At 25.0% G+C, this 22,851-nt stretch overlaps 1 protein-coding gene across 1 annotated transcript; it reads right to left on the reverse strand.

The window, feature by feature from the left end:
* Nucleotides 1-2,426: 2,426 nt before the first annotated feature.
* Nucleotides 2,427-16,381, reverse strand: LOC145843436 (solute carrier family 71 member 1-like). The gene is made up of 12 exons (XM_082950920.1): nucleotides 16,290-16,381; nucleotides 13,924-14,019; nucleotides 13,680-13,742; nucleotides 13,467-13,594; nucleotides 13,239-13,353; nucleotides 12,612-12,830; nucleotides 10,656-10,769; nucleotides 7,722-7,906; nucleotides 5,756-5,853; nucleotides 4,938-5,098; nucleotides 4,184-4,360; nucleotides 2,427-4,089 (listed from the first exon to the last, which is right to left on the reverse strand). The coding sequence occupies exons 1-12, from the start codon at nucleotides 16,332-16,334 to the stop codon at nucleotides 3,892-3,894; spliced, it is 1,599 nt and encodes a 532-aa protein (XP_082807046.1). The 5' UTR covers nucleotides 16,335-16,381; the 3' UTR covers nucleotides 2,427-3,891.
* Between the last annotated feature and the right edge of the window lie 6,470 nt (nucleotides 16,382-22,851).

A 22,851-nucleotide genomic window follows, 5' to 3' on the forward strand; every position in this document is an offset into this window, starting at 1 on the left:
TTTGACACATTATTTTTTTTTGTTTTATTGTTGTATTTTCCAAAGTTTTAGCTTAAATTATATCTATCTAAATAAATAATAAAAACATTGTTAAGTTTATAATATTTTCAGGAGCTCAAAAAGAAAAGCAAAAAATTCAGAAAGTATGTTGTGAATTTCATATGCATATTATTTTTTGATTAAACTAGAAAGTTTAATTGAACATACGCATTTGCGACTAAACTATTTAAATAAACTATATCTCATTAAGAAAACATTTAAAAAATAGTTTAAACAAACAGAAAATAGAAATAACAGTGTAAGTAATTGGATCCACTCATGGAAAGAATACTTGTTCGGATAAAGTTTTCACGTGAAAAAAGGGAAATCAAAAATGAACCGAGCCAGAAGTACATCATTTACAAATATAAATAAATACTGTCATGTTTAAATATTGTAATGCAATAAAAAATAAAATGGATCAATATGACTGTTAATTTATATACTTAAGTTATGAATACAAAAGTAAAAGCTAAGAGAAAGATAAAAACGCTTATAATGACTTTATATTTAATTGAAAATAAATCTAGCAGTTAGGCAAACAAATAAGTTCTACTTTTTAAGTAACGAACTGAATTCAAAGTGTTATATTTTGTTTGTTAGCTATACTTACAGAGTACTTTTACTATCAGAAACACAGGTTCTGTTTAAGTTAGATAAAATTTTGTGTAACTATTATTTAAAATTTCTAGTCTTTTTATGCCATATAAACTAAACTTGATGTCATATTAAAGTTATTACTATTAATAATCCAATTTGTTCACCTTTAACCAGTAAAGCTGTTCGTTTTTTTTTTCAAGTAAGATTTTTTTTTTATGAAAGAAAAAAGTTTGCCGTTCGATAGTAAGTTTTTTATGTCTAATCTGTCTGAAAAAGCTTTAAAGTTTACAAATTTATTAGCTACTAAGTTGATGTTTTGAATTTAAACCAGTTTTTTCGAAAGTGGGTGATGATGTCACCCCTGGGGTTGGTAGCTAGTAGTGGGTAGAAAAGTATATGGGTAAATAACTAGTAAATGGGCGATATCTTATAAAGGGAGAATTGAAAAAAAAAATCCAAAAAAGTAAAATTAAATTTAGCTTGGGAGTTGTGAGTATACCCATTTTAGGAAACTCAGGTATAAACTTTCAAAAAAAAGCAAAAAACAAATTAGAGAAATGTACTTATAAATTATGTTTTAATACTTTTATTTATCATATATTCGTGATAACTTTATTTATAACCATAAAAGTTGTACTTGTCATCTAAGTACTACATCTTAAGTTCGCATTTCTTGAACTCGCACTGTCAGTTAAGTACGCACATAGCACTAAGTATTCAATCATTAATGATAAAGAAAAAATCGGTTATCAAACTATACTTTCAAAATATTTGTATTTATCATTTTTATAATAGTCATTTTCTATAAGGTTTTGGAAAATTTAATTCTTTTTTATAAGTTTTATCGCTGGTTCTTTTTAGTATGATTTTAAATATAATTTTTTTTGATAGTAAACAGTATGGTTTTTTAGCTTTTACATTTAGTTAATTTCAAAGTTCTTTCTTTGCTTCTGATTATTGAGCCATTTTATGTTTTATAAACTTTTTCACTACATAAAACTTCTACTTTAATTTACTGAGACAATTTTTGATAAGTTCTGGTCGAAAATACTTATAATGAAATGTGTATTGTTATATTTTTTGAATAAGTTTTTTTTTTTGAAAACTTTAATGGCATATTCCAATGAGCTTTTTCTTTAAAATCTTCACTATTAAACATTATTAGCAATTGATAATCTTTGTATACTACAAAAAAAAATCGAACAGCCGCAATAGCCCTATTGAACATAGTTAATTTTTGGAGCACAAAACGAATATTCAATTTCGGCTAATAGCGGGCATATCAATTTCAACCAATCACATACATTTTTATGAAAAACTAATCTCCATGTAACTTTTATAAATGTAAAAGTGTTGTCTGCAGTGTTAGCAAACTATAAACTAAACATTTTTTTACATACGTCAAAAAAAAAATTCTAGCTTAACAAAATATTTAGTAAAACTGGTAAAACCATTACGAAAAAACTCGGGAGTAAATAAAGTTTTTAGTTGAAATTGTGTTAAAGTAACGCCCCAAAAAAACAGTAAACACCTAGGTTATAAGACCTAAAAAAAGTTAGAAAAACTATAAGTGGTTAGAAAAGATAAGATTAAACAAAATCAAATTATAAAACAAACTAATTTATGTATACTCAAACTTATGACAAAGTTAAGAAATTATTTAATCATAACTACATTTCAATTTAAATGAGCATATTTTTTTTGCTTAACTATGCTAAAATTTTAGCAAAAGCTGAAAATTAGAATATGAGTAAACACTCAATTATTAGTTTCGTAAATTCAAAATAACTTTTTTTTATTAAAAAAATACACAATGCAAAAAAAATTACGAACAATAAGTAAACTTAGATGCTTTTTTACGATTTTTGTTTGAGTTTTAACAAAGGATCGTAATCAAAGAAAACAACCATATAAAAAACACAAATACACCAAATAAAAATATTAAAAAGCTGAATAATTATTTAATTTAAGGGTATTATTTTGCAACTAAAAACAAGTATAGAAAGAAAATTAGCATTTATACTTTACATTAACTTTTCAACGGGTTCAAAAAGTCATTAAAAAGTTTTGTTTTATAAAATATATAAGACTGACAAAAGTTTTGAAGATGATGAAATATTTCCTATTAAATAATAACTGGGTTGCCAAACGTTTTCCAGATTTTCAAAATTTCTTCCAGGTTTTTAAAGTTACACATTTTTGGGTCTATTTTTAGTTTAAAATTAAGTTTAAGGTAAAAACCTGTGTTAAAAAGTATAACGACATTGAAAACATATCTTAAAGCTTCTTTAAATGTGTGTTTTAAAATTTTTTTTTGATAATGACACGAAATTTTTACTTATAAGATAGATTTGTTGTGTCATATTGAAATTCTACTACTTATCTTGTAAAGTTGCTTAAAATTCAAGGTTTTTTCAGGTGTTTAGTGACTTTTGTTTAAAATTCCAGGGTTTTAGTGATTTTTGTTCAAATTTCCAGATTTTTCAAAATTTCTCAAATTCCAGATTTTTTGGCAACCCTGTATCAAGTACCGCAATACAAAAAGCAATATTAATAAGTATTGCAGTTTTTCAGTATTAAATTTTTAAATAATGTAGATTTAATAATATTATAAATCATAAATTAAAAGGAAAACTGAACAGGAATGATTTATTACACAAAGTATAAAATTTAAAACAAAAAAAAACTGGGTAAAGAAAGTCAAATATATATAAATCAAATATCAAAAATGAAATTAGCTATTTGATGAAAACTTCTTATGGTGCCTTTAAAGAGATATTATTATGAAATTAACAAATACTAGTTTATACTTATAAAGAGCATACTTTAAAGCTTAATATTCAAGTAGAAAATTTTTCCTCTTAATGTTTTTCAACACAGCCTTTATTAACACAAAAAAAACACAAGTCGTAAAGTTAAAAAAACGAGGTCATAAAATTTAACCTATATAAACTATTTTAATATATTTTACATGAAAAAATCTTCTTAAAAATTGAATAATAATTTTATTTGAAAATAACTTCTACATTGCACATACAGATCAGTTTGAATATGGAGTTTGTTATAACACAAACTACGCAAACAACTACATTAAAAAATACGAATTGAAAAATAAAACTAAATCGTAAAAAATGAATTTCAACGTAAATTTTTTTCGGGACTCAATTTTAAACGCAGTATAAAACAAAATTGGCCGGATCTCACTTTCATCAACAAACCATCTTCTTTGCCAACGACTTCCTTCTCACCGCCTCATAACTTCTTCTCGTCGTACCTGTGGTGCAGAGTGGCGGAACCCGATTCGCTGGATTTTCTCTTCTCCAGCAACTCCGTCGTGACGTCACCTTCGCGCTGACCAATGAAAACGCTGCTTTCCATTTGCAGCTCCTCCTCGTCACATTCGACCTTCAGACTCTTCGGTTCGACGCTCTTCACCACGTGATGCTTCACCTTCAATTAATTAATAAATATTTTCATCAAAATAAAAATAAGTATTTAAAATGATATTATAATAAAGTTATTTGGACCAAATTGTTATAAACACCTTCAGCAAGTTGGCGCTTTTCGTGATAGCTGACGATGATGCTTCCTGCTGCGGTATGGACCTGTAACTGCACTTCAGCTGGGCGGAAGGTTCCAAGCGCTTTGGCAGGAAGAAAACGGTGAACATGGCCATCACCACCGACACCGCCCCGAACAAAAACGGTGGGCCCGGTAAGATCTGTTAAAATTTTCATATGACATTTATTAAGTGTTTGTTGTTTTGTATTATAAAGTATTTATAACAGCATTTATTTGAACGTTTTTTTTTTTCAATTTAACAACGGCTATAGTTAAACCCAGTATCTGATTTGTTTGGTAAGCAATAAATCACATTAATACAGGGTTGCCACTGATTTTTGGCAAATACTTAAATTTTCAAGTTTTCTTCAAGTTTTTAAAATTACTTGTTTCTAGGTCTACTTTTAGTTCAAAATTATTTTTTGGTAAACAACTGTGTTAAATATTATAGCAACACTGAAAATATACTGTAAAGCTACTTTAAATTTTATTATTAAATAAAAATAAATTTTGATTATGTCAAATTTTTTTAATCTATATGATAGATTTTTTGTGTTGTATCAAAATTTAACTACTTTACATGTAAAAATTGTTTAAAATTCCAGGTTTTTTATACTATGTTGTCAAGTTCCAGGTTCTTCAATGTTTTTTCCAGGATTCCAGGTTTTTTTTTAACCCTGTTAACAACATTTACTTATACACTAAGTATAATTTTTAATTGTTAATATAAAACGTACCTCGTTTTGGCGTTCGACCGTGGAGTTGGCGGCTTCTTGTGAAGGGTAGTACTCGGTAGGGTCCAGCTTTATGTTGAACAGGTGAAAGGCCAGCCCGAACAACGCCGGTCCCAACCCGTTGCACAAACTCCTCACTCCCGTGATCATTCCCTGCGCCACTCCTGTGAAATAATTAAAACATGTACTTGGATGTTGATATTAATTACGGTTCAAAAAACTACCACTAGCAAAAGGCTTGAAAAACATTAATGATAAACTTTTATTAATTGCAAAGTTAAACTTTATTGGAATACACAGTGTTTCATGCATACAATGGAAAAAACTATTTTTTGAGTCAGTTATTTGTGAACATTGCATGGAACACTGTGTATGTTAATGTATTCGTAATGTAGGATAAAAACATATGCTTTGTTTTTATTTGATGGCTCATCTGAAGATTTAAGACTAGTGTAGCTCTCTTTGAATAAATAACAAACTTTTAAATATATTAATATTTTATTTCAAAGAATTTCCTTATAAAACAATGGTTCACTATAATAAAAATCTTCGAATATAATTAAAAGCTTAAAATTAAAACAAACATAACCGTATTATGTAAGTTACCTACATAATATTAATCTAAAAATATGTAAGCGCAAATTATTCGAAAAGATTTACAAAATAATATCTTGAAATATTGCAAATGAAGTAAATAATACTCACTGAAGGCACTTTTAATAAACCACACTTTGAACTAAACTGTAAGCTGTAATTTTGCATTAACGAAAATATTCCTTACATTTTGTTGACCTTTTTTTTCAAATATCAACTAAACAAACCTTGCTTGCTCTCGCTACTGATTGCAGACACAAGCGAGCTGAGAGACGGGTAATTGATACTTGATAGTGCTGCCAATGCCCCTGCTAGCCACATTGTCCTGCAATTACATATATTAACAGAATAAAAAATGTTTCAATTAAGTAGTATTTTATGTTATTTCGTTTTAAGTTTTAATTAAAACACAATCGATGACTAATAAAATAAAATTGTGTTACGTAAAGCAGATGATACTTTGGTATTCGTTGAATGTTTATTAATATTACACAAAGTTGAAAAACTTGTTTATTGGTTATTTGCAGTATATAACTATGTATGTAATTCAAAAAAAGTTTTAATTTTGAATTATAGTTTAGTAAAAAATTAAGAAATCCAACAAATAACTGTTGTATGCATTTTTCGTAACAATGTGCAACTATACTCATGCTTTATTAACTTATTGAAATCTACATACATATACTTACAAGCTTTTACTTTTATCAAATCTAACAAATAACAATATCGTATTATAAAATTGATCTTTGCATATATATCTGTAAAAAAACATCATGCTTTGCAAAGTGATCTGTCAAGGAAAAAATATAGTACACAAACATTGTAACAAGTCAGTAATGTTCATAAAACATATATTTAAAGATTATATACCTTTTTTAAACTCAACAAAAAATAAACAAAAATTTCAATTTAAAGTATTATGAATGTTTAAAAAATAGCCTACTAGATTATAGTATGGAATTCAAAATAATGAAACTTTTTGCGCAAAAATAATATATTACTTTATAAAATTGTTTTTTTAATCATAATTAATATTACAACAAAAGTAGTACAATTTTGCAATTTACTATTTTTAGATGTAAGGTACACATAATAATAAAAACATTTTGTGCTAAATAAAAAAACATTTTTAGTAAACCTAACAAGGGAATTCAAGCAAAAAGAAACAAAAATATTTTTTACAAACAACTAAATTGCACAAAAGTTAACAAATATGGCAATATTCCTTTAACATAATACTTTTAGTACAAAGTGTTTAAAAAACGAAAAAACCAACTAGAAAAAAAAAAAAAGTCATAAACACTTTTTTTCGACTGCTGACATGAATTTTATTGCTTTTACAGCTTTTAAAAAAATATGCGTCTGCAGTGAAACTCAAGTCCGCAGTCAAAATGTTTCCATTTTAATTAATTATACAGCACTGTATAAAGTTTATTACAACAAAGTTAAAACTTTTAAATAATTATTTTCTCGGACTTGAGTTTTGTATCTTTAATATAGGAACTTAAAACTTAAATATAGGAAACCAGATGTCAAAAGTCAAGATTTATTTAATTACATTTTTTATATAACATTCTATAAAATATTATCTAATTTCTACTTTCAATATCAAAACAAAGGAAAAAGTTTTTTCAAGCGTGAAACAGTAGTAATAAATTATTTTCTTCTAGTAAATTGTAGAAATACATGTTTCATTTAAAATATAAAGAAAGGTTTAAGGGCATAGATCGCTATTCAAATTCTGACAATTTAAACTCGTAAAAAAAGTTAAAGAACCACACCTCAATTTTTAATTTTAATTATAAAAAAAAATTTAATGTGATCTAATTTAAGATTAATTAATAAAAAAAACTTTATAACTTCCATATTTTAATAAGTTTTACTAACTTTTTAACCATTTATTTTATAAACTATTTTTAACTAAAATAAGTAATACATGTTCATTCTGGTTAATTTAATAACATTACAATAGTAAAAAAAAGGAAAAATGCTTATCAAATGAGATAATTAAAAATAACTAAGAGTTATCTGAATTTTAAATAGTCACGCAGCTGTTTAAGGTATTCTTAGCTACACTTTTTAGCCGATACAACGACATAGCTAAACTGAAGTAATATCATTTCAACAACTTAGCTTCTAATTGTGTATTTTTGTTGACCGAGTGTAAACATGTTATACAAGCTAAAAACCAACCAATCACTTTTGCCAAAAGCGAAACACAAAAGCTGTCCGATTTGGAAGAGAAGGCCCAGAACTATGGTGGGCTTGTTGCCAATAAGCTGAAACATGAGCGACAAGAACACCGTCTGCGCCAGTATGGACAAAATTCCAACCACGGCTATGTACAACGCAACTTTGTCGTCTGTGAACCCGATCACCTGTTGAAATGACAACTGGTTATACTTAAGCTGTTACAAATATAAAAGTGGATCGACCTTTGAGGATTTTTTACGAGAAAAATTGTAAGATGTTTCATAAGCTACCTGCAGATGTGACAGTTGTTTGAAATGATTGTTCAAGTATAAAACTAAATTATATCAAAAAAAATCTGAATAAAAATTATATAATACATGTTTGTTTTTTGATAATATACAATACTAGTTATTATAAAAAGCGAATAAAATAATATTTGGGAATAAATAATACTAAATGCTGAATTACAAAAAACTAATTCTTATTGACCATATTTAATATACAATTTCTAAAATCAATAAAAGTAAACTAAATTAATTTTAATAATTTAAATCAAAAATAAGCCAAAGTTATTAAAAAAAAATTTTAACTAGAAATTTTTCTTAAACATAACATTTTTATATTATGCTTTTAATTTCACATTCAACTAGACAATTAATTAAAATCTAATGAATTAAAAAAGCTTTATTCTAAGCTTTTCTATTATAATCATGGTTGCCAAATGTTTTTGGCAAATTTTCTTCAGATTTTCAAAATTTATTCCATGTTTTTAAAACTACACATTTTAGTGTCTATTTTTAGTTTAAAATTAAGTTTAAGGTGAAAAACTGTATAAAATAGTATAACGACATTGAAAACATATCTTAACGCTATTAAGAGAAATAAAAATTGATGGTGACAAATTTTTTTTTATCTATACGATAGATTTTTTGTATCAAATATAAATTTTACTACTAAACATGTAAAAATTGTTTTAAGTTCCAGGTTCTTTTTAAAAATTTCTCAAATTCCAAGTTTTTTCAGGTTTTATAGCCTAAATTGTCAAATCCCAGGTTTTTCTAGGATTCAAGGTTTTTTGGCAACCCTGTATAATGTTTAGTACAACTTTAATACTTTGTTAACAATAGATATTTTTGTTTTAAACTAAAATGTTTTTATTTGTTTTAGAGATGAGAAACACTAAATTCAATTTTTTTTAATGCAGTTTGAATAACATTTAGACAAACAACGTAATGACCTTTTAATACTAAACATGTCTAAACTATACACATACCTTTAAAACAAGTATATGGCATGCTTATTTAATTAAGTTTAATTTGCAATTAAAAAATGCTTCAAATTGAAGATTATAAAATAACAAAAAATTTAAACTTGTACATTATAAATTTTAAAAGCCAATAGGATGTAAAAAAAATTTTATTGGCGGAAGGAATTTTATTATATTTAAATACTATTTGCAACTTAATATGAATATTTTTTTCATTTTACTAATTGCGTCAAATGTTTAATGCATTGCTGATCACAAAGGAAAGACAAACGCAATGCTATTTTTGATCACTTGCATCATTGTATACAGTGTCAAAACTCCAACATCGAGAACAGCTTCAAAGTCCTTAAGAGGTGTGCTCGAAGTGAGCTTTATAGTTTAGAATCAATGATCATCAGAAAAGAAAAACCAAAACTAAACACGCAAGTATCTGCAAATAGAGGATACCCCTACTAAAACTTATAATAATTGTCATTACTAATTTTAGTTTGATTAGCCTGTTTTTATAACTTTGTTTAATTACAACACAATTTATTTAAATTTAAAACTTTTTCCTGTTTCACACTTCATTTAACTGTTTTAAAATAATCAAAGATACGATTTGAAAAGCTTATTCTTATAAAGCTGTTAAAATAAAAAGTATTGTAATATTAAGTTGCAAATGGCATTTAAATTCACAAAATATTTTTATTTAAATTATTTATACCTTTTTGAGGTCTTTTAGTTTTAAACTTAAAACTACTTTTAAATGTAAAAAACAGCTGAACAAAATTATTTAAGTTAATAATAAATTAATAAATGAGAAGTTGAATTTGTAAAATAAGCAACACTATTATGAATATATTTATTTACAAACAAAACCGGAAACTAAAAGTTTAAACAGCTAATCTTACAAAATTGTAAGTTCAAAGGGAGTTAACTTCGTTTTGTCTTAAACTAAGTTTTAAAATAAAAAATAAATGCCTTTAAAGAAACACAGCACTGTGTTGCATTATGCTTCATGTTGTTTTTGTAAATAATATTTGTTTTACTAAATATGCATAATGTGTTAAGTATGCACTTGAAATATCAACTGCAGCTCTACTGAACATGAAAGCTTACTATGAGTTTTGCTTGAATGGAGCTGAAGGAAACTATAAATTACATTTGTATTGATTGATTTTGACAAAATCGAAATTTAAACTCATTTTTCAAAGTTCAACTAAGGATTACCCGATTACAAGTTAAAATAATCAAATAGAATAACACATCGAAGTTAACTAAAGAAATTAGATAAGTTTTTTTAGTAACTAATTTTAAGAGCTTTTTGTTAGTCTAATTAGTTAATTTCAAAAACTTATAAAATAATTTTAAACTTTACTATATCAAAATAATTTCAAATAAAGATTTAAATGCTATCTTATTCATTTATTAATATACACTTATTAATAAAAATTTAACAATTTATACTGAAAATAAATGAAAATTTATAAAAATTACATTAAATTTTTTTGCTTTATCAGTAAAACATGGAAAGAAAATTCCGAATTAGTTTTATGTGAAATCTAAATTAATTTACGCAAAGCATCGTTTTTTGTATTAAAAATACACAACGGTTTGACAATTCTACAACTACTTAAAATTTATAAATTATCAATAGGACTAAATTAATTTCTTAAAAAACTAACATGTCTCAAGTAGACGAATATGCAGGTGTACTGGCCGGCTTCGGGAAGGTAGGAAAGAAACACGGTTACACAGAAAACAAACAGCGTTTTATCCTGCGTTACATTGCTGAACAACTGCGGAAAAAATTTACGTTTTATTTGGCTAATTGATGTAATGATCATGCATATCGCTTGATACATTGTGATGTTTACATTGGAGCGCATGAAAATATTTGTTGAACTTGACCGGGTTTATGTAACCACAGATAATATTATTGGAAAAACAATTTTTATGGGGTTTTAACATATTTTTAGCTACAAATGATTAGCCATCAAAAGTACTTAGTTTTGTAAAACTTCATTAATAAGGAAAACATTTTTAATTGAAAAAATATATATCTACCAAGTATATTTATTAATGGCCAAGCATGATGCATATTCTGTAAAAGATAAAGTTAACAACTTATCAATAAATAAATAACAAACTAAAAAATAAATAATAACTAACTTATTAATAATACTTAGCTAATAAAATTTTACTTGAAACAATTAGGTTTTTGTTATAAAATACTGATAAGCTTGACTTAGGATATAAAATATAAATATAATACTTCATAAATCAATACAAGAGAGTGAATTTTCGTGGTAGTTTAATTTATGCGAAGGTAACAAGTATTTTTATCGATTAAATATGCCTTGAGGACTTGTCTAAGGAGAATTATTAATGGAATACACACTGAACTTTACATGTGCATGTAAGATTATAGAGATATTTTCACGTTTTGAGCTTGTGGGAATTTACATAAAATATTGTGCATATTTCACTTATATGATTACTAAAATAAAGTAAATATTTATTTTATTATAACATTATTAACCATTTGCTTTATTTATCAGGCTTTTGATTAATACTCTTTAAAAACTCTCTGAAAAGAAAAATCATTAGTTCTACAACAACTAAATCAAAACAAAAATCTCAAAATAAACTAATTCAATCTTAAACAAAAATATGTTTAATACGATATGACATAACTAATAAAGTAGATAACAAAACGATAAAAACTAATTGTTTTATCACCTAAACATAAAATAATCATTAAGTTTTCAATTAAAAAATACATGCATTTTCGTGTAATTGTGTTCAAATACGACCAACTAAAGACAACTAATTTTTAACAAACTTTAAAAAAGTAAATCTTTAGAAAATTTGTTGTACTGCTCTGTCTATTAGTGTAAGTTTCATACCTTTCTTTGTACAGAGTTTTAACTTTTTCTAACTGCGTATCAATAGTTGTTACCTGTTTTTAAAACTGTAGCTCACAGAAAGTGCTAGGATATCTTTCGGTTATAAATTGTTGAGTATTTATTTCTAACGAGTAAGTAAAATACGCAATAAAGTTCAAGGTATGTTATTTAAAATACTTGTGTATACTTGTTTCAAGTAAAACATGATAAAGTATTTTACTTTTTTTTTACTAAACCACTTAAAAAAGATTTATTTTTTATTACTTCGAAGAATTAGTCAGGGTTGCCAAAGCTTTTTTATAAATTTCCTCGAGGTTTAAAAAAAAGGTTTTTAATAATTTTTAGTATTTAATTAAACTCAATTAAAAATTTATGTCTTAAATGTACAACAACATTGCAAAGATACTGTAAAGTTACTTTAAATGCGTTTTTTAATGATAAATTTTAAAAGGTAATTTTTTTTTTCTTTATGACAGATTTCTGGTATTTAAAGGAAATTTCGTTACTTTTCATGTAAAAACAGTTTAAGATTCCAGGTTTTAAAGTTAATTTTTGTTCGAAATTTCAGGCTTTTTTTATTTTTATTTATTTATTACTCTAGGTTTTTCCAGGATTCCAGGTTTTTTGGAAACCCTGATTAATTTTCAAAATAATAGTCATTTTTGTATTTCATTTAATATTAAATTTAATTTAAAATAAAAATGCAACTCAACATAAACTAAAAACACTAACCTTGAAAAACTCTTGTGTCTTAAAAACATCAAAACTCAAAGCGGGTTTAGCGGCAGTAGTTTTGGTCAGCGACTCCGGAACAAACAGTATGATGAAGAAAAAGTCGAGCAGGCTGATAAGGGTGGCCAGTGCAACTACAGATTCTAAACTGTAAGCGTGAGACATGTAGGCTCCGACGGCAGGGCTGATTACCAAGCTTGCCGCAAACGTTGCTGATATCTGAAAGCAATTACTGCAATAACTATGCAGGTTAAAACTCACACTTAAAGATAAAGCTTTGATTTAAAGAAGCCTTGATTGCTGCTGATAGACAACACATTTGAGATAAAAAAATTGAAATGATAAGTTAAAAACATTTTCAACTTTAACCAAGCTTAGTTATTAATAAAGGTAACTTTGTTGAATTTTTGACTTGAGCAGAAAAAAAACCATCTATGAACTATTTTGAAAACTGAATAACTAATAAAAATATTAATTTTTCATTAAAAACAACGATTTTCAATAAAATAAAGCTATCAAAATATATGAAAACAAATTAAATCTCGAGTGATAATATTATTAATGTCTTTTTTTATGTACATAAGTAAAATTTTGTTTTAATAAAATTAAAAAAACTGTAAAACTTACCAATCCATAAGCTGAGCTTCTATTAGATTCATCAGTTATGTCAGCTACATAAGCAAAAATTATGGAAAACGTCACCGCAAACATACCAGAAAGTGCTATAATGGCAAAGAAAAACCTAAAATAAATATATTTTAAATCACTTCTACAAAATATTTTACAATATTTATTAAGTATAAGAAATCACTAATTAAAGTTAAACAAAAAAATTTATAAAAACAGAAAGTTTACCAAGGACTTATGATCATCAGAGGTATGGGTCCACAAGTAAAAAACACAGATAACAGAAGGAATGTTTTCCTTCCCCAGACGTCTGATAATGCTCCAAGAACTGGTGCCATGAAAAATGATAAAAACCCCTATAAAATTTCAATATTTAAACACCGTAATTTTACGACTCTTTCCAACAAGATTTTCTGTCTATAAAAATTTATGAAAACATACTTTTATGCCTTGAATGATTCCATTGAACAAAAAAGTTTTGTCTTTAAAAGTGTCTTTTAGAACCTGCAAAATGAATTAAAATTAGTTTTTATAATTACTTCCTATCTTTTACGTACATCAAAACACACCTTTCAACTTCTTAATTAACATATGATTTAACTTATTTTTTGTATTTCAAAACAACTACCACATTCAAACAATTTAAATTTAATTTTAAAATATATGCTATAAAAACATAACTTACATCCATCATAGGTGTTGTGAGTAAACCCCAAGCGAAAAATTCGAGAAAAATAATGATAACTGCATGATAAACACTAGGTTTCATTTTAGCTGGCATCTAAAAATTAATATATATTCTTTTAGAATAGAATAAAGCTGTTAAAAACTTTCTTTTATTGTTAAAACTTAACTATGTTAAAATAAAAACGAATGAAAATTAAACTCATATTTGATTGCATGATAAGAAAATTATACTTTATAACTCTAAAAATATAATTAGCATTTGATTTTATCAAATCAAAAAATAATAAGAAGCTACTAATTTTAAAACATTTAATGGCTGGTTTCAAAACAAAATTTTATCTGTATACAACTTTTTTTAATAGCTTGAGTGGTATAACTATTTTCTTGTAAAACATTTAAAAGATTTCTAACATGCCTAGATACAACATAACAGTTATTTCTATCAAACATAAAACCAACTTAATAAAATTTAAGAAGCATTATAAATTAGTTTGATTACAGTTTATGAAATTAAATGTTTTGTTGTTGTTTTTTACAACAAAAACTATAAGACTCAAAATCTTTTTTAAATTAATTGTTTTGTTATACACATTTAGTATCATAAACTTTTTGGAATTAGTTTAATAAAAAAAAACTTTTTTCAAATCAATTTATAATTTATTATAATTAATAAAAAACTAAACGCTAAAAACATGAAAAATATGTTTAAATATGCAGGAAAACTTAAATTTTAAATAAAACTAAATTAGGTAGTACTTTAAATATTTAACTTATATAATTTATATTTCAAAACAATTTTATCAAAATAAGCACAAATAAAATATTAACATATTTTCAAATAAATAAGGTAGATTCAAAACTAGTTTGATACTCTCTAAAGCTAAACAAAGTATTGTCTAAGAATAAAATTTATAAAAAGTTTCCAGCACAGTATACTTTTATTAAAAGTATACTGTGCTGGAAACTTTTTATAAAAGCATAGATTTTTAATTATGTATATCTGGTGTAGGACTGGCAAGTAAGGTAGCACATTATATCTTTAAACAAACATTTTGAAGACATAATTTAAAATTACAACCCAAAAGTTTTAACCTTAAACCATAGGTAAGTTTATTTGAAAGCTTATACATAGCATTATTGCTATGTTTAAAGCATACTTTTGGTACATAACTTATGTAAGTTGAATTTTTTATACAAATAATTTTTTAATAGTGTTTTCATACGAAAAAAAGTAATGTAAACCAAAAAAAAAGCACCAAAGAGTTTTAAGGGCATAGGGGAGTGGGGACCTTGATTTTTACAAGTCGATCTTATTTTGTAGAGTTAAATCTGGGCTATTAGACGTTTTTAACATCTTAACAAAATTCAAAGTAACTTTCAAGATTTAAGCAATCGAAGTGGGTGACCTCAATAGGTTCCTAATGGAAGGCGCAAACTAAAAACGAAAAAAAAAAGACTTTTTCACCTAAGTTTTTTAACCAAAAATTCTTCAAATTTTCACAGTAAGTCCATTACTAATATTTAAATCCATTAATGCAGGAGCAATGCAAAATTTTTCATAGTCAACTTTCTTATATATTAAAAATTTCACTATAAAGTTATTTTCTCCTTAATTTTTCAGACTAGAAAACTTTAGCACTTTTTATTAATATTTTTTAAATTAAAATGTCAATATTGTAAGAAGCTATATGTTCTACAACAGACGATATAATAAGTAAAAGATTCTTACAACAGAATATGCATATTTCATTCAACTAAAAAATGATATTTCTAATATGTAGAGAATTAAGTTACAACATAAACAGTGTAGACACAACACTGATAAGTACAGGAAAAATTACAAATAAATTCTTTCTTGCTAAAAAACTATAACAGAAAAAATTGTAATAAATTTCTAACTGATTGCTTTTATTATAAAGTTTACTCAAAAACCTCAAAATTACTTTTTTATACAGAATTTCTTAACAAAACTATATAGAATCAAACAAATTATCAGTATAAAAAAATATATTTTAATTTATCTAAAAAATTAATACTAATTTTAAAAACTAATATAAGCTACTCAAACATGAATCGGTTTAAAACTGTTTGAATTGATCAAATGTTAATTTTTAAACAAATGTAAAAGAAAAGAGAAGAAACAGAAAGTCGTTATGTAAAAAATAGACTCATGAAAATTTTGACTAATTCTTAAATTACTGAAAAAAAAAATTAACTAATAAACTTTAAATATAGTTTTAGAAACCAAATAAAATAAATTGTAGTAAGGTTTGAAAATTTTGGTATAGACTAACAACCATATCTACATACCAAAATTTATTCATGCATGCTCAAAACAAGAACAGTTTAGCGCAAAACACTAACCAGTATGTCAACGTCCTTATTTAAATTAGATCTAAGTTTCTTCATGAAACAATTGTTACAAAATGCAGTTTTAACACACTTTTTAAATTTCATAACCTATACAAGTAATCATTTATAAAAAATTAGGCATAAATTTTCAAACAAATTTTATAAAACTTGTTCATACTAGAGATTTACTTTCATTTTATAAGTTTAAATATTTCGTTTAACTTTACAGAGTTGCCATTTTTTGAGAAAAAGCCTGCATGAGTAACCAAAAAATATCTTGAGTTACACCATACTACTAGTCTGATTTTGCCTGAGTTTATGAGAAAACTGAAAAAACAATATATCCAAAAAAATAATACTGTTAGACAAGTTGTAATATCTGAAAATACCAAAATAACTTAACAAAAAAAAAAACAATTGTTAAATAAAAAATTGTTTCTTGGAGAAAATAGCCAAACTAAGAGTGTTTGGCAACCCTGTTAATAAAAAACTAAAAAATTAAACTAAGAGTTTTAGAAAAAAGTGCTTATCAAAATCTAATAATTGTATTTTATTCTCCCTCCAACAATGAGATACATTTTATAACTATCATTCAAAAGTATTTAGTTAGATGAGCAAGTGGTTAAGAAATTTGATTTAGTAAGAAAATATGTTAGTTTAAAATTTTGAAATTTATAAAACAGTAACTATTTGAACTTATGAATACTTAAATGTAGAAACCTTAAAAACATTTTAATTGTATTTTTTAACCCTTCACAGTACATATTCTTAAAACTCTAAAGTTAATGTGAAAAAAAGATGATTAAAATTCTTAGTAAACTGTTAAATAATGTTTTATACTAACAGATAGAAAAAACAGAAAAATTTAAAACTTTTATGTCCTAGAAACCTTTTAGAAGTTATATTAATTATAGTTTTAGAAAACATCTGGAAAATAAAATATTTTTTTTTTTTCTAATTGAGGTGAGCAGCTATTTATTTGGTCAAACATAATAGGTTTTTAACATAAATGTAAGAGATATAGTATACCTAATTAGTACCAATTTCAAAACATTTAAATGATTGCTGCATTTTTAGGCTACAACTTTCAGACTTGCTAATAAAAAGGTTATCATACTAGCATTATTATTGACTGTTTCAAAAATTCATAAACCATAAATTCAATGTTTTTATAATACAAAAATTCATAACTGAAAAAAATTAAACTAACTTGTTTGTCTTAATGTGCTTTTTTGTTTAAATATGTAACTTGTAATAATTGTTATTTATTTTCTTTTTTTTTTATATATTTTCTTAATCAGCTTTTTAAATTTACATAAAAAACCTTACTTCTGAATTTTCGTGTAATGAATAAAGGTTTTTATGGCAGTAATGCTTTATTTGCTTTTGTTATAAACACTTTTTTAAGGTATGTAGTTGTAAAGTAAGGACATATTTAAGTTATGTGAACCCAAGCAAAGTGAAAACCTTATAAGAAATGAGAATCTTGGATATTTTAAACATTTTTTTATATATACCAAATACTAGAGACAGTATCTACTTATATTTAATCAAGGATATAATCTATTGTTGTTTATTTCAGAGTCACTAAATGTTTTCAAAAAATATTTGTGTTGTATATTTATTAATTATAAAAAGCTCATGTTTTTGGAAGCTTAACAGAGTGGGGTTCCACCTTGATTTTTACAAGTTGATAGTGTTTTATAGTTTTATTTGAGCTATCAGATATTTCTAATCACTTAAATTTGGTGACCTCAATAGGTTCATAGTAGTAGGCGAAATAAGAATTAACATAATTTAAGAAAGAAAATAAATGTTAAAGTTTTCAAAACTAGCCTGATATATGAGAAAAAATCCAAAAAAGCCTCAGTTTTGAAAAAATTAGAATTAGTCTGAGATATAAAATAAAATTGAACTAGCCTAAGTGTGTGGCAACCATGTAGTCATTTTATATATTTAGTTTGTAAGTTATAGACTACATCACTAGATTAGTTACTAAAATTCTTAAAACTTGTACATAACTTTTTTATTATGCTCAATTATACATGTATAAATAATTAGAATGCATTATTAATTTTTGAGTTTTTAAGGGTACAAAGCAGTAAATTTTTATACATAAACTTGTAGTCAGGCTACAATTACTTTTAACTTTGAACTTTATGGACTATAAAGACTGCAATAGTGTCATTAAATGAAATAAAATTGATTAAAAATAAACATAAAATAATATTTGTAATTAGGTAAACTTTTAAAAATATTTCAATTTATGTTTTTTATTGCAAAATAAAGCAAACTTTTGATAAAAACTTAAAAATTTGTATAAAATCTTCCTTACATAATTTGGTAATTACCTAGGATGATGTTGCACAAATATCAAGTTGAAATTATATTATTTTATGTGTTTAAGCCATAAATTTAAGCTAAAAATCATTATTTTAAGCATAATATGTTTAATCTGAAAAGATACTTTTCTAAACAGGCTATATAAATACAGGGTAAGAATTAAATTTATTTATTATAAACTACAATATTTACTAATTTTATTTCACAATATTGTATTCAAAATAATTGTTTTATTGATATAATCACTTAATATTGTAAAATAAAAGCAATTAAATATTAAAGTTTTATTAGTTTATGATAATTAAGTTTAATTTATGTTTTTAGTAAATAAAAAACTTTAGCCTAAAATTACTAATAAAAAAGACTTTGAATATAATATAGTTTTAGCTTGATATTTGAGACATCATCCTAGGTCAGGGGTCAGCAAACTGCGGCCCGTGGGCCACATTAAAACTTTTTATTCAACTAGTTTAATATATTAATATTCTTAAAAAACAGAAATTTAATTTTAGTGTTATCTTTAAAGGATAATCTATCACCTAAACTTTTTTGTTCAAAAATATTATCTTTAAATATGTTTTTTAAAGCACATAAAAAACGTTCCTTTTTAGACCTGTTGACCACTGTCCTAGGTAATCAACCAAAATATAGTAAAGAGTGTTGAAAAGTTTAGTATTTTTTTCTTAGTGAACTATTGTTGTAGTAATATAAGGTACACAATGCTTTTCTTGTAGTTTGTTATCAAACATTTTAAAATACAAAACAAGCTATAACTTACATTGTATACAAAAAGTTTAAATAATTTAACATTAAGTAATCAGTAGCATTTTAATTTTAATCTTTATTTAATGCTTTATTCATTTATAATATCTAAAACATTCATAATAACTAGTTTAAAAAATGATAAGAACAAATAAAGCATAATTTAACAATTTTTAATGTTCATAGTTTTATGTTCTGTATTTGATTATATTTTCAGATTTTACTTTAAACATTAGTAGAATTAAATGCTTAATTTCCCAAACAAAAGCAAATTGGGAATACAAATCATTTCTTGTATAATATCAATGATCACAAATGTTGCAATTTCACTTGAAGGCTTAAACAGTACAAAAACTTAAATGTTATGTTTTTTTGTAATTTTTAATATAAAGTTTAGATTTTTAAAACCAGTTATACCTCTTGTAATAAAAGTTTACATTGCATTTATCAATAATTAAAATATTATTTCTGTAGGACTCATTCCTAGGCAAATTCCAAAAAATTAAAAATGTAAACAAATCAAACATTATGGCTAGTAGTTTTCTAGGAGTCAAAGATTATAGTTGTTTATTTAAGTTAAGTCTATAAGTTATAAACAACTGTTTCCTTAGTAAAACACTGATTGTATAATAATATTGTAAAATAACAGAACTTACATAGTTTTAATTATTAATGCTTTGATGCTACGATGCAATATGCATACAACAGTTTTACTTATAGGAACAGTGTAAGGTAAGTATTTAACTTTCTAAATGATAGATAGCACCTTACAACTTAAAAAAGCGACGAAAGTAGTTAATTTTGGTTTTTTAATGATATTATATTAAACTTATAAAGTGTTTTGTTTCGTAATAAAAATAATAACCCTTACAACTTTGTCATGTATGCTTTATTTTTTATTCATAGTTGTGCAAAAAAAGGCAAACAATATAATAATGGAAATTTCTATAAGTTAAGGAGTAAATAAAAAGTAAGCGTAAAAACTATTTATTACAATTTTTTTTAAAATCTAATCAAAAAGTCTATTAAAATTATTTATGATTGCTGCTTTTTAGTAATTTGAGTACTGCTTTTACTATTGTTAGTTAGATATATTTTTAATGAGCTTATTATCGGAAATTAAGTTATTTTGTGTTTTGGTATTGTTGTTTAACCGTTGAGTTGAAGTTTATCGAAAAAAATTATTTTACTGTTACTAAATTACAAAGCATATAACATTTTTTTGTAGATTTTTACTATTTTTCAGCTAATAATATTCCGTTTAGTTTTTAATTTAAACTTTTATTGATAAGATTGCAAAATAGTTAGATAACTCAACTAAGTATTTGTTTACTAACAATAATTTATAAAATCTGTACCGTTTTAATGAACTATACTCTGTAAATCCGTTGTAGAATTGGGTTGCTTTTTCGGGTAGCTGTCAAATTTGCACGAGCGTACAAAATTGCGAGAGGAGAAAAAACTGCACGAAGACGCTCTTGCATGAGGGGATTTAACTGCACGAAGATAAAATTGCTCAAAAACACTTTTGCACGAGCAGAAAATTTTGTACGGAGACATTTTTGCACGGGTTGAACTTTAATTTATAACTTTTTTATTATTTTTATTTTTTATTTTTTTTTACTATTACTGTTACCCCTTACCCTCGGTTGGTAACTATCTATTTTTAATCAATTTAATTTTCTTTTTTTTTGTTATTTGATTTTAATTTTTTACTATCAATGTTACTTTTTATCCTTACCCTTGGTCAGTAGCGTTTTTTATTTATTTAATTAACTTTTATTAACTAGTTTTTTTTTAACTAATAAATTTTATTAGTTTTTTTTTTGTATTTACTATCACTGTTACCCCTTACCTTTGGTCAGTATATATTTTTTTCATCTTCTTTTGTTCTTCTGTTTTTTTTTTATTATATCTTTATTTCTTTTTTTAGTAACTCGCGTGCAAAATTGACCCTTGGTGCAAAATTGTCTTTGTGCAATTTTTTTCTCTCGTGCAAATTTGTCTTCGTTCAAAAGTATCTTCGTGCAATTTTGTCTTCATGCCATTTTGACCCGTTCCCTGCTTTTTCAGGTGTAATACTAACGTTCTAAATATTTTTATAGAACAAGCTGGTAATAAAAAAAACATAGTACTTTCCAGCAGTTGTTCTTGTGATATATTTTTTGTTTAAAGTTTAATGTTGTGTGATATATTCTAATTTAAATATATATTGCAGCAATTTTAAATACACATTTTATTATCTAATAAAGCCTTATGTTTACTTTTATTAATAAGACTTTATAGAATATGTATTTGATGGTTATAAAATTGTTTGTATATTTCAGATACGACGTAAATGTAGGTTCAGTGACGTAAAAGTTTCATATTTTAATGCTAATGTTTATGATTAGTCCAATTAAAGGGTAAAATATTCTCATTACACCATCAAATAAGTTTTATTTACTTTTAAAGTCATCGGTAAAAGTCTAAAGGCAATTTTTTCTACACTTGTTTTTGGTTAAAATAGTTCAAATTGTTTACTTACATATAATACTTTGGCATATTAGTTCGTTATAACAGTTACATGATCATTTAAAATCCGACTACTAAAATTCTTAAAAAAATGGCCACAACTCAAAAAGTTACGTATACTTAAAAACAATAAAATAATATCGTGGTCGTAGGTCGTAGGTCTAAAAATACTTAGAAAAACTTTGTTTTTGTGTTTAAAAAATCTTTAAGTGCATTTTAAGGTATGCCTTATATATATTGAGAAGTATAATATTTTCTAGTGATACTTGAAATTCTAGTGATAAAAAAAAGTGTTTGAAGGTATTAATTAGACCTACGAGAGTTTTTTTGTTTTTAAATATATATCACTTTTTGAGCTGTGGCTCTTTTATTCATAAGAACTTGACTTTCGGTAATCTCATTGTACGAATTTTAATAGTCGTGCTCCCCGTTATAAAGTAGGTAGCTTGGATTTTAAAACGTTAACAGATGCATCTAGAAAATAATTTAAAATATTCGAAGTTCTACATCTACACTGTTGTAACCTTAAAACCGAGTTTTTGAACAGATTAAATTGGTGGTGTACCGGATATTAGATCCGGTAAATCACTTGTTTAGTCATATTGATATAGACAAGGTTTAGACTTTAAAATATTTTTTTGGCTAATGCTACTAATTAGTTTATATTTTTAATTAATAACATAGTTTTACTATGGTTCTGCCACTCACCTTAAAAAATAGTCCGTAAAATATTGTTATAGAAATTTTGTTTTATTTAACTTTTAGAAACGCCGTTAGTTAACAATTAATTGAGTACTTTGTAAAGTACTTTTGCTTTGTTCCAACAAACTTGTTACGTTATTTGCAAACATTTTTGACAATTAGTAATTTATTATATTTTTGTTTAATAAAACTATAACTTAAAAGAAAACAACAAATTGTAGCTTTGGTTTAAAAAGCACATAGTTCTATAAGA

This window comes from Thalia democratica, chromosome 1 (genome assembly GCF_965202585.1).
Source record: "Thalia democratica chromosome 1, ktThaDemo2.hap1.1, whole genome shotgun sequence".
Lineage (NCBI taxonomy): Eukaryota > Metazoa > Chordata > Thaliacea > Salpida > Salpidae > Thalia > Thalia democratica.